Source organism: Vanessa tameamea, chromosome Z (assembly GCF_037043105.1).
Source record: "Vanessa tameamea isolate UH-Manoa-2023 chromosome Z, ilVanTame1 primary haplotype, whole genome shotgun sequence".
Classification (NCBI taxonomy): domain Eukaryota; kingdom Metazoa; phylum Arthropoda; class Insecta; order Lepidoptera; family Nymphalidae; genus Vanessa; species Vanessa tameamea.
Window position 1 is genome coordinate 8430955 of NC_087341.1, and position 14345 is coordinate 8445299.

At 28.4% G+C, this 14345-nt stretch overlaps 1 protein-coding gene across 3 annotated transcripts; it reads right to left on the minus strand.

Annotated features, from left to right (window-relative positions):
* Nucleotides 1-1780: 1780 nt before the first annotated feature.
* On the minus strand, nt 1781-10665 carry LOC113404023 (transcriptional repressor CTCF-like). Of its 3 annotated transcripts, XM_064220333.1 has the most exons (15): nt 10535-10665; nt 9580-9689; nt 9036-9175; nt 8797-8949; nt 7753-7839; nt 7578-7660; nt 7254-7423; nt 6967-7103; nt 6645-6795; nt 6394-6560; nt 5732-5868; nt 5207-5441; nt 3762-3957; nt 3227-3369; nt 1781-2978 (listed from the first exon to the last, which is right to left on the minus strand). In XM_064220333.1, exons 2-15 carry the CDS (start codon nt 9683-9685, stop codon nt 2907-2909), a joined length of 1977 nt encoding a protein of 658 aa, XP_064076403.1. In that variant the 5' UTR covers nt 9686-9689; nt 10535-10665; the 3' UTR covers nt 1781-2906. The 3 variants fall into 3 exon arrangements, with proteins under 3 accessions (XP_064076403.1, XP_026500539.1, XP_026500537.1); XM_026644754.2 differs by lacking the exon at nt 10535-10665 and having other exon boundaries at nt 8806-8949; nt 9580-9709; XM_026644752.2 differs by lacking the exon at nt 10535-10665 and having other exon boundaries at nt 9580-9709.
* Between the last annotated feature and the right edge of the window lie 3680 nt (nt 10666-14345).

Below are 14345 nucleotides of genomic sequence, written 5' to 3' on the forward strand. Positions count from 1 at the left end.
TATATTTTAAAGTTTGGTAGTGGTAAGGTATTAGTGGTGAATTTTTAAGTATCTCTAAATAAATCCTATTTTATGATTGAAAGTATCATAGTAGTTTGTCAAGATTTTGACATATAGATGTCTTGAGATGTGTCAAAGTTTTATTTGGAACTATTGGTGCGGTGTGCAGCATTGCTGCGAAACAATTACACTTCAGTAGGTGCTCAATATATTAAACCTAAACATATATAAACTATTATAATCTAATTTAAGATGAGATGCTGATCACTACAACATATTATTTTTATTTCTATAGCCTATTCTAATTGAAGATAAACTACATATATTTTTACATTCTATGCGATTGGCCAATAGCTCTGCTATAATATGCACTAAAAAAATCTTAATTTATATGTATTTATTTATAATAAAATACTTTTCCGCTTAACTTTATATATCCATCATATTACTAAAACCGATATCGCCGACATTCAAAAAATGTTTTTCTCGATTCCATAGTGAATATCGTAGATTAAATATCTCGAACAATTATGCGTCAATTCAATTACAAAGTTCTTCATAACTCCTCTTGTGGTTAGAATAGGCTATAATTATAGATATTATAATTTATTTCTTAGATTCTTGTTTTACTTGAATTAAATACTTGTTTTGACCGTTTAAAATATTTGAAGTGTATTTAATACAAGTCTCGATTGTTTTATAAATATTTTGTTTTTTAATTGGCTTATCACATTATATTGATTTGAAGAAAAAAAAACTGTCCTTGAAGCGTTGTCAGTGTACCCAATTGACTTTAATAAATATATAAGTGTATTTATCCAAATTGAGAACTCGAAAACATTTTGTATTATCTAATCAAAATGCTGTTAGAATATGACCTTTAGAAACTACATAACGTGGTTGTTTAATGAATCGAGCGAAAAACACGGAGATGTATATACCAAAATAAGAGTAGTTTCTATAAATGTCAATTTCATGTGTTTAAAAAATAATGTTCAAAGAAAAACATAAATGAAGTACTACTCAACTTATGGCACATTATATAGGGCGAGTGCTTTGGTCAAACTGTACCACATATCTTATAAAATTAAAAAAATACAAAATTGTAACCTAGCTATCAGTAGGTATTTAGAGATGTCACTTGATATGGTGTTCTACTACAAAAATGTCCTATCCTAACAGCATTTGGAATGCATAATAAATTATCATATAAAATGCGTCACTACATTTCGGGAAGTTCATATAAAGAAATATACCAAGCATCATTTTCGTAATGTCTCACTTTAAAAAAATATAAATGCACCTTAATTCTATTTCCATCAATTCCATGATAAAGTAATGAAAAATTCTCATTCATTCTCCCCTCCTATGAGAAATATTAATTACAGAAGGGAACTAGGTATACTCGAACTCTATGTCTCTCCTTTAATTCACATCTATTAAATATTGTAATAATTGTTGCTATAATTGTTGCCCCACAAGAACAATCTTAATATAAAATTGTATCCATCCATTATCCAATCATTTTGTATTTTTACATTTTGAGCTAAATTCTAAGTACTTAAACTTGGGAGCCGAAAATCTCATCATTACAAATTTATTTTATAATTATTTATTAATTTAATATTTACTTAATATTGAGTCTTGGCCAGATTATATTTAGCCTTTCATTACGAAACATATCATAGATATTAGCACAGAACGCACGTAAAAAATGTAAACTAAAAATAAATAATGGCTTTCAATTGGTCATTATATCTTTTCAGCATAGATCAGGATATTAGTTTTCAATGTGTTTTCGATTTTTAATAAATTTTAATATTAACTGATAGTGTACGATGAAACATTTATTAATATCATGATAAAGATATTTAATACTATCACATCTACGTAACTACAATATAAAAATATTTACATGTAAATTAAAACATTACTAATACATATTACAACAAAATGTACATTATATTACCATTATCTCAATTTAAAAACACCTCAAGCATTGATTTAAAATATATTGTTTGAACAATATAATATTTCAATAAAGTTAAAAACAAACTTGCTTTGGAATATTTAAATTCATTTTTCATTCTAATTTCAACATTCAAACTATATTTTAAATTATTTTAAGCTTTGATGACCAGAAAGTAATTACAAAAGAAAACTAAAATTTTGAACATTATATATAAACATATGATTACCTTAACTACACATTGTTTTATATAAATTAAGAGTTGTACAAATATTTATTTTTATTGAATTTAATATTCAAGTATACATCAAGGTACCACAGAACTAATATAGCAAATTCGAGGCCCGCTCAAATAAGAAAAAGCATGCTGTTTATATATTGATTGTGGAAAGGTCAAAGAATTAAAATATATATAATATATTTATATAATTTTGATAGCTAATTTTAAATTTCAACTTAATCCCAACTACAATATTTATGAAAAAAAAAAGAATATTTATTTAATATTCCTATCTAGCCAAAATTACAAAGTTACTATATAACTTTATAGTTATAATGAAAGTACTAAAAATGATTTTATACTTTAAAAATACGATTTTAAAGTTTTACATTGAGTAAAATGTACATAATTTGTTAAAAAATAAAAAAATTACATAATTTTTAAGGATTTAAAATTTTAAAATAAAATATTAACACAATTTACAGCTTAGATGTTTTAAAATAAAATTATGTTATTACACATAGCTAGATATTTGATTTCAACTACATCACATAAGTGTACATGCCTTCTTTATATTTTAAGATAAATTACACTAGACATTTAATGCAAAAATGCACTTTTGATAGAATGCGCATGTTTTAAGTAGTACATTAGTGTGGCCTCTAACTACACTGCGTGACTTATATGAAAGGTTATTAAGTATTCCTACTTGTGCAATTAAACTAGACGTAATACAACATTTTCACTATAGGTTATTTCTTCCTCTTCATCTTCTGGTTCATCCTCCTCCTGTATAAAAAACAAATTGGAATAAATTATGATTGTCGTCTGGATTTAAAAAACGATAATATTATTTGTATTTCAAACTTTCAAATATTTTATTTCTTCTGTAAGAAGACACACATTTGTTATTTCTTTGTTAGGTTGTTTGATTTAACTGAGCTTATAGTGAAATTATCAGCATTTTAAATAATTTTAAGTTTACTTAAAGGTAGTTATTATTTACAAATATATAATTATGTATTTATTATACTTACATCAAAGCCAAAGCAAGTATCTACGTCCTTTTCAAGTTTAATGCTTCTCTCTAAATTTTTCTGTTTAGCTTGCTCAATATAAGCCCGTTTCTTTTCCATTTCATCTTCTTCATCCTCTTCCTCTTCGTCCTCCTCCTCTTCTTCTAAAAAAATAACAAAAATTATTGACATTTATTTAAAAATGTCCATAACCATAATGTAAAGATAATAAAAAAAACCAGAAACCTATGTTAGTATATCATATGATTAAAACATAGTAATATTGTCTGTCTAATTTGAATTGATTGATCTTTGATTAGTTAAAATCTATACAATATTTCACAGTATACCAGGAGGCTATGTTAGAGTAGCATCTATGCTGGGGACTGGGAACACTGTAGTAATAATCGGTACATAGTATAAATTGTTACTAAACCAGACTAAGAACTCAATAGTGATACACCCTATTACACCCTATATATTGTTGGCTAATAGCAAATGGTATATTACTCAAGAATTTATTAATGATAGTCTATGTAAGGATATTGAAATCTACCTTGTTCTTCCTCCTCCATATAATCAGGAGCGACGACAGCGACCTGCTGCTCAGTGCCATCTTCCAGCTGGATCACCTCAAGCACAACATATTGCTGCCCTTCACCATCTGCCACAGTCACCAGCTCGCCACGTTTGAGTTCATTGTTGCCTAGTTCTATCTTTGTTATATCCCCATCATTGCTGGAGTCGTCCAACTAAATAACAAGTTACTTTTATAAACACTTTTTATAACAAAGAAAAAATATATATAACAGAACATGAATAAAAATATATATATTTTATTTGTAATATAAAATACAATGCATTGCAAAGAGATATACATATTCGCTAGGCAACAGTAAAATATTCAATAAATAACATAACAATTCATTTTGATGATAATGTTTTCGCAAGCTGCTTTTTTTAAATTTAATTATTATGTTGTAGTTAAATTTACATCTTTCACAAGCAAGACAAATACATAAAATTTACAAATGAATTCTGATTCAAATGATTCATTACATTCAATAAATGTAATTCAAAGCAGGCTTGAGGTGTTTAACAATGACAATAGTAATGCAAGAACTGTCATCAAATTTATCTGGTATCTTTAACAATTAAAACCTGACATGACTGAAAAAATTATGTGTAGGGTTTAAAAGCATAATAACGGGAAAAAATATATCTATTATTAGGAAATCGCATTTAGCAATAAAATATTATGGTGTTATTAGGCATAGTCACATTAAGCATAATAAAATGTATCTGCCATACATTCCAAATTGTTGTTTTATTTGTATCTTTTTTGAATTAAGTTGCTAAATAAAGAATTACTTTATTACATAATTATATAAAAAAATTCGCGACCACATTCAGCACATATTATTAAATTTATGAAGTATAATATAATAGAAAAAAATAACAGTTTTAGAACAAAAGACATTGTTTGGTTATTTTGAATTTAATTAATGTTAATTATGAACAACATACATTTCCTTGATCTTATTCAGCAGTTTATAAATAGGTTTTGTTTCTGCATTTAATTGACAAAAATAAATTCTACAGATACTTAATATATAGAACCAAAAATATCCATTTTATATTCACTAAATTCGTATTTAAATTTAAGCTGGCAAAGATAACAAGATAATATTTACGCAATACGAAAAATGCTCAGATGGTTTGAAACTAATGAATGTTTTTTCTAGAGGTGATATTTATTATGCTACAAAATAATAAAAATATGTGTTAACTATAACCAATTACTTAATTTTTGATTTTTATTTTTTATTTATATGAATAAGAAATAAATGTTTAATTTTAATTCCTGAGTCCTACTACAATACAAATATAAAAAAAATAAGTTATTCGCCAAATTATTTACTTAAGAAAGAACAATGGTTTAAAAATAAAATCAGGTAATGATTTAAGGTTAGCAGGCCATTGTTGCCAGAAAATACGTACCTTCATATTTCCATCAATAATTTTAATTTTCCTCTGACGACCAAGTTTAAGGGCAAGGGCTCTCTCGTGGTGGCCTGATTCTGGATCATGAATAGCAAGATGTCTGATTAAATTGCCATTGTGCGCGAATGTCCGTTTGCATTCATGGCATGTGTGTGTCTTCTCCTTGGGAGGTTTTGGCTCATAATTGGGGTTGTGGTACAAGTTTTGATGGCGACGCAATAGTTGCTTTTGCCTAAAAAATAATAAAATTCAAAAATGTACATGATATACATTTAAAATAATCAATCTGTTTTTTCAAACTGCATTTTAGGTGCCTTGTTTTTCTAATAATTACAATGTAATAACTCATACGTGCCCAGTAACTTATTTTTAAAAGGACAATAGCAGTAAGTTTAAATAGCAACACAGCTTTTTCTTTAATATTTGTTGTAATATATGTGCAGGTATATCTTTATTATGAAGAAACCCTTTATATGTATGTAAATGATATGAGGTATATATATATATATAAATGAGATATACCTAAATGACTGGTCACACTGATCACATACGAAGGGCTTCTCGTCCGTGTGTTTGAGCATGTGTGACTTGAGATGACGTAGAGTCGTTGATGCATATGGGCATAGCTCGCATTTGAAACACTTTTCACCTTCATGTGTCTGGATAACAAATGGTTTATTAGTCATTTAGAAAGCATTAAAATTTTTAAAATTCAGTATACAGTGGATACCGGTAATCCGACCCCCTCTAATCTGACATGTCTAATATTATTGAATTTTTTTTTGACGATCTTCGCTGATGTGTATAATTTATGATTGAGCATATACTTGCCGTCACTAGTGTGCTCGATGTGTTTCTGTTTTGATTCTGATTGTTTGGTTTGAATTAGACTATATGATAGTGATGCAGCCATAATGAAGTATAATTAGTACTTCAGAGTATAACATATAAAATCTTATCATCAATCATAAGACTACAAGGTACTCTTTTGTAAAAAATCCGGACCATAGGGTCTTAGGCAGTACTCTAAAATCTAACAAATTCGATAGTCCGAAACTGCCCCAGCAAAACGTTTGTGGGATTATCGATGATCCACTGTATTTATTGTGAAACAATTTTTTAAATAATATTAAGAAAACATAACAGGCCTATCTAATAAAAACATGATGTATAATTTTGCTAACCTTGTTGTGCATTTTACACGAATATCGGTCTGGGAATGATTTTCCACATCTTTTGCATTTAAGAGGTTTATCAGAAGTATGCAATTTTTGCACGTGTATGCGTAAATCCGTTTTACGGCCGCATTTTGTTGGACAAAGTTCACATGCAAACACTGGCTTCTCTGATACTGTAAATAAATAGTAATAAGGATGAAGGTTAAGTAAAAAATTTACTTCTTAATGATAAACTATATAATAGACTTGATCTTTACCATTGTGTATCAACTTGTGAGCCTTAAGAGAGTTTGATTGTGTAAAACACATGTTGCAATGATCACATTTATAAGGCTTCTCCCCAGTATGTGTACGCAAATGTCTTTTCAACTTGAATGTATCTTGAGAGGCATATGTACAATGAGGGCACTAGAAAACAATATCAATTTATAGCAAGTTTCAATAATATGTTACATACCTGGACTTCGTCAGTTCAGGGACTTACTTAGGGAAAGAAAACAAATGTCTGTATAATAGTTAATGTATAATATAGTTAATTATACATAGATACTAGAGAGTTAAACACATCTGTTATGTTACCTGGTATGGTCTTTCTCCAGTGTGACAACGTACATGACGTCGTAGTTTGGAAAGCTCTACAGATGCATAATCACATTCAGAGCATTTGTGAGGCTTCTCGTGGGTATGGCGGTAGCGAACATGGCGCACCAATTCTCCTGCAAGTAATACATTTTTTTAAGAAATAAAAATACTAAATCAACCATTTATTTTTTTACAAAATAATCTTAAATTTGCAAAAGAATTAGATTAATTAAAGGTTGCCAAGTACACATCCCATAAACACAGAATTATTTAATAAATAATACCTGAAGTAGTAAAAGGGCTTTTGCAGTATTTGCAAACATGAGGTTTAACACCATTATGCATGTTGACATGGTTCTGTAGAGATGCAATAGTTTTAAAGCCACGCTCGCAAATACTGCACTTGTGCGGTCGTTCCTCTGAATGTGACTTCATATGGCGCAGCAAGAGATACCTGAGATAAATGAATATTTAGACTGATAACAAATTACATAAAATTGATAATATAGTTACTTCACTTTTCTTTGCAAACCAGCTCTCCATGTATTATTACAAAGACCTAAGCATCATAGTTCCCTTATATTATAAAAAAAGAGTATGAAACTCACCGCCTATGACTTGTGTAAGTACAGAAATTGCATGTGAAATGTGGTCGTACACACTTGCTACGTTTTGAAGATGAACTTTTGGGCTAAAAAAAATCAATAAATGTTAGTGCTTATACACATTTATTTGAATTATAATAAATATCATAAAAATGAAATATTAAAACAATAGAAATACCTTTACAGGTTCATCACCATCATCAGAACCCTCTTGATCGCCTTCCTCTTCCTCTTCAAAAGTGTACACGTCATTACCCTTTTCCTCCTAATTAAAAAAAAAAATCAATAAATTTTTGATCATTATCACTACGTCTTAAAAATTAGTACAAAATTTAAAGAGCAATTAAATGTTTTATGTCCTAGTGAAACTGTTAAAATGTTATGTCAAACTTTTAATACATTTATATTAATGATGAAAATATTTGTTTAGTTAAGTTATAAGTCAAATGCATATTTTATTATATTCTTAGAAAGCTGATAAATCAATTCAAGTCTTGTTTGGTTACAATCATACATAATAAACAATGACTTATATATAATAAACAATGATCTTAGAGGAGTTATTTGAGAATGGGCAAGATATCTTCAAAATATAAACATAAAATTCCTGCACCCTAAAGCCGTAATTTGATATAACTGAACTTGAAGTAGTATTTTACTGTTTATAATTGTATATTACAATTGCTATTACAAAAACTTGCATAAAATAATTATGGAAACTTTTGCAAAATTTATTAAATTTTTATGACAAGACTGTGTTGTTCATGTATTATTCAGATCAGATCTTGCCTACATTTAAAATCATTTGGGACTCATTTAGTACGAAAAGGTAATTTCCTTTAGTATGAAGATAGTAATATGTTTTCAATCAATACTAATAAATGAGAACATTTTTTTATAATGACTACATGTGCATGTTTTGAAGATTTTAGAATATGTAATATAAACTTAGACCTTTGGTTTGAAGTGTGAATGTTCTTTAAACTTATAGCTAAGCTCTTTTAGAACAAAGAAAACATACATTAAACAAAGGGCAACAGCACAAAAACAAAAGTAAGCAAATCTGCCAATAATAGGTCTACAGCAAGCTTAAGATGCCACAAAGTGATGCTATGTTATGAAGTATATAGTAGGCTCCTTACAAATTTATAGGTGATCTAAATTCTACACTATAAACATTAAGAAACTGGGGACACCTTCGAGTGGTTTAATAAAAGATTACCTGATCCACCTTTATATCAATGTTCATTACTGGTTTATTTTCATCTTGCATTACTAGCACATAGCTGACTTCACCATTTCCTGTTTCTGACGGTACCAATGTGACAGTTTGATAACTATCTCCTTCAACCAGCATCTGTGACTCTTCTGATATCTTAAATTAAAGGATGATGTATAATATTATATTTATAAATTAAAATAAATAATGTATTACTTTAATTTTAGTCTATTGCAAAATACCTCTTCATTGTCTTGAGTTACTTCTGATGGTATAGAAACAAGATTTTGATTGTCACCAGCTTGCTGGTAGTAGTAGCGGCCTTCTTCATCCACAAAGTATGTCACACCTGTATCGGCCTCTTCATCTCCACTGCCATTTACTTGAATTAAAATTAATCATAAGTAATACTTACGAATTTGTTTTTAAATTATTTGTATATCCAGTTTTTACAATATTTTAGTATATACGTCTGTTCATTGCTGCTCCCTTGTAGGATGTTTATAGGTTTCCATGGTTTTATTATTGAATTAATGTAAAATTAAAATCAAAAATATAATAATAACTAAGCACAAAATTTATGAAGAAAGGTATGTTACGATTTAATTTGCTGTGCGTAAAATATCACCTATGAAAATGATTATATTTAGATTAAATATTATTAATATGTGCTCATTCATTCTTCATTGTCCACAATATATTAAGATTTCATTAAAAACATAGTAATAAGTGTTAACATGTTTATAAATTTAACTTCAATTCTTCTTCAGCATAAATTATGCTTACCAGCTATAACTGTAGTTGTTTCTTCATTATCTTGGTCAAAAGAGTTCAAATAAGATTGTAGTATTGTTTTTCCTTTAGTTGCACTTTTCTTATCTGGTGGTGGCATGTCTCTAAAACAACACCCATAGGATAAAACAAAGTTATGAACATTTAGTAAGTGATCCTTATAGTGGATTTATTATATGATCACTTGAGGGCCTTTTGTTAGGTTTAATGAACTAATATATTCTATTATTATACTAATATATTCTATTTTTTTGTTCTTTATCCTTTTTTACTTTTATATTGTGAACCAATAACCAGAAGACAAAATAATATTTTATTCTTTACAAGATATAATTTTTGTTACTTAATACGAATTACTAAAAACGTTCTTATTAATCGGTAGAGGCTATAATAATGTGTAGAATATGTACTTATACGATAAGCTTTTGTTAATTTGTAAAACAGCAATAATTCATAAAAAACAATATCGTTAGATGAAAAATTTAGTGTTAAAATACGTTATAAGTATTATTAATGATGCGAATGACTTGCATTGGCATATCATATCAATATGCATGAGCAAAGAAATATTACATGTAAAATTTCTACCTACTGTATTATAGTCCTAGCATGAAATTAAACCGAGGCAGTGTCCGCCATCTTATGTTCGACTAACACAGTTAACTCAACCATGTCCGAAACTCAGTTTTAATACACAATATTTTTTACAATACTTATTATTCACAAACACTATATTATACTAACAAATTACCGCCACTCAGAAAATTGAAACTAATGAGAAAGATCACAGACGGCGCTGTCGTCAGTGCTAACTTGATAGGAATAGAATATATTTCTTGATTCATGAACTTCACGTTTCAAATGGCCACGTTACGAATATTAGTCCTAAAAAGAATATTGCCGTAATCACTTGTTTGGATTTATTAATTTTAAAGAAGATTAATTGTACCTGAATCTTTTAAGAAGAGCTTCTAATTTTTCTCAACGAGGGCGTTTCAATCAATTCTTTATAGCGATTGTGACGCCGTAATGGCGGACGAGAGAACTACAAAACGTAACAAAATGACTCGCAGTGTTGCTAGTGTAAAAATAGTTACAGCTTATTTCAAAATAAAGTTTAGCCTACAAAGATGATAAAAAAATACATTCGGTCAATTAATAATTACAAATTTATAATTTTATATTATTTTATTTTAAATGAAGAAAAAGTAATCGTTTTAATAATTATATTACTAAAAAAAGCTTTCAGACTTGACTTGAATACGGAAAAGATTCCATACTATTTAAGAAATTTAAATTATTGTGAGCAAAGTAATATAGTTGAATAAAAGTTGCTGAATTGTTGTATGCAGTATAGTAAATTATTAACAAATAACTTTGATACGAATTATCTAATATATTATATCGAAGTGATAAGGAACATGTTTTACCTCCAATTTTTTTAAGAAAAATCGGTTATGTGTTATATAACGAGTACTTTCAACTTTTTGATAAAAGTAGCCAATATATAGTATGTATTCAATAAATTCAAATAATTTAGAGCAAAGTAAAGTAATCGAATAATCGTTGCTGTGTTGTATATAACCAAGTGTTAAGATATTATATCCAAGTGATAAAAAACAATTTTTGAATCCAATACACATCACTCCATAACCACTGTCAATTATTTATTTTGTATAGGAAAAAATCTTGTGAATAAATGGTCAATACTAAAATTTTGTGATTATATACTCATTAGTAAATTAAATCATTGAAGTGATATAATTGTTAATGATGACTGTATAAAGAACAAAATACATGAACACAAATTACCATAAAAAATAGCAATACTAGTACAGAACTTTATCAAATCATGATGACAGTTGACTTGGGTTATTTTCATAATATTTGTACGTAACGAAATAACGTTATGAATTTATTGATATAGTTAAGTCACTTAAGACTCGTAAGCAACGTAGACAGTATTCCGAAAATTACCCCGCTACAAAATAAAAGTAAATAAACACTTTGATCTCTGTATTATAACTTTGAAGTAGTCAACCTAGTCAATTTAAATAATAATCGACGCAATCAATTAAGTTTTTTCAACATCTTTATTTGTCCGTTGTCGTATTGTGAATGGACAATAGGGTTTGCGATTGTCTGATCTTATAAATACAAACACAAATAATTGTTAAATAATAATTTGGTTAGAACATCACAAACAACATCGAAAATATGTAAATTGCATATAATTAACAGGTCTTTTTCAGGATATTTATTAGTTATTTCGTTTCTAAGTATGTTATTTAATACAAGGAAATAAGAACAATTTTTTTTTATAACAATATGGCTATTGATATCATCATTCAAAGTAAAAAAAGAAATGAATTACAGAAAATAAAATCAAACTGCCTTTAAAAATAATACATTTTAGATTTTCCCAAATGTTTTATAATCGTATCAGTCCATATTTTTAAGGATTATTTTATTTAAGATGGCTGTGAACGCCATATATGTGAGCAAGTAATTATAAATTAAAAGTTTCTATACTCAATTCGGGACCATAAGTTATAATGCATACTTACATAAATATAAGTTATATTGCACGATCGAAAGCTGTTGCCACTATTATCGTCGTTTATCTATTTTAAGTTTTGACTTTTACGATAAATATGTATATTTATCTCAACATGCCTGCCTACAAGGATACACTAGACGACTGTATTTTTTCGTAAAATTTGGAAAATTGTAATTGTGAAAAGTATCGCAATATGAAGATCACCTCTAAAATGCCACTTTAATCAGATTCTTTAAAGTATATACACTTTATCATTGTTCGATGAGACTTTATATGAATAAAAACTAACATACTTACCAATACGAAAAATCGTTGTAATAACAGTATTTTACATAACACTTCTGCTCTGAAACTCGTTTTCATCTAAATTAAGTCACTATATAAAATTCGTTTAAAAACCGAAAACAAAGATGAATAATTATTATTACCATTGCTAAACTTGTTTGATGAAGTTATATAAAAGCATGAATAATCTCTGTTTTAAGTTTTTGATAAAATTAAAAAAATATTTAATTTGTATTGATGATAAACGAAATTCTTGGCTATTATAATTTACAAGGCCCATTAAAATTTCTTCTACCTTCCATGTATAAAGAATGGCACATTTTTATTTTCAAATGAACAATTATTTTGAAAATTAGTACATGACATGACACTGGCTAAGCCAAAACGAGGAGGAAATGGTTTTAGTGGATTCTGTCCATTAATAACACTCTATAACGTTACTTGGTGTTAAGGCTTTTTGCAAGCCCGTCTGAGTAGGTACCTACCACCCACTCATCAGATATTCTACCGCCAAACAGCAGTACTCCGTGTTGTTTTATTCCGGTTCGTAGGATGAATGAGCCTGTGTAACTACTATAATGTAAGGAACGTTTAATGTTTCTACACACACACACAGATACAGCGCCATTGTCTATGGGCGGGCGGTGGTGACGATTTACCATCAGGTGGCCCAATTTCTCGTCAGCCTACCGACATCATAAAAAAAAAGAAAAATGTCTGATTAACGAAGCGATGATCTAGAGAAAAAAAGAGGGCCCGTATGTACCCAACGGTAAGAAATGTACATTTTAGTGGGAGAAAAATATTGGAAATTATTCAACAGTGGTTCTTCATATGTTTGTCACGTGACACAAAACGCTCCTGATTGCTCGGGTTTATGATGATGTCACTTGCTTGTTAACCTCGTTTGCCTACTGTACGTAGATTATATGTGCCACAGATAACAATAAAGGCGAGTGACGTCACCGACGCCATTGCAGCGCCATATTGTCAAAGTAGCGTTTTCGCGCGCAATTGAAATATTGAATTTTTAATTTGATATTTTTCAGCAAATATGTACTAGAATTAAAAAACAACACTTTTACTGGGTTCCTGAACCTCTACTAAATAATATAAAAATGATTTTAAAAACCAGTCAAATAGCCTATTCTGGTATTCAATATTTTTATTAACTACAGCTATACCATAAGAAAAACACATACCTAGTGTGCAAAAGAATGTTTGTTTAAATGTATGTATGTTAACTGCCGGAATTATTTCACTTGCATCACTTTTCAAAATTTTTGAAAATATTTAAGGGAGAATAATTACGAGTAAAAATCAATACTAACCAATAATTTACAAACATCTCACGACGATTACAGTGTTGACCGCGAGTGTCTCAAAATGTATTTATAAACTTGAACTAATAAACGGTTAAATTTTAGTTTTAAAACTGGGGGAAATATAATCCTTAAATATTATATAAATAATATAAGTAGTCCTTGTTGAGCCATACAAAGTGGATATAGTCCTTTTCCGCATATGATTTTTGTTCCGTTAAAAATTAATTGATATCCGAGTGAAAACTTTTCAATGTAACCTGAAACAAAAGCTATATTTGTCAATGATTTGTGTACCAAATCATCAGTAACAGACAAAAAATTGAAATTAATTTCAAATAATTCTAAAATATTTACTTATGAAATGATTTTTCGTCATTTTTATATTTTGCAAAGACCAGTATTTACAAATTCGAACAGAAAAGACGGCATAATTAAGGATTAATTTAACAGACAACACGCGCGGACTACATTTAATTACCATTAAATACTTTGTTATACATAATGCTCATTTCTATTAAAACAACAACAACCTTCAGAAAAATTTATAATATTCCAAATTACATAACGAGGCGCTGCTGAACACCATTTCC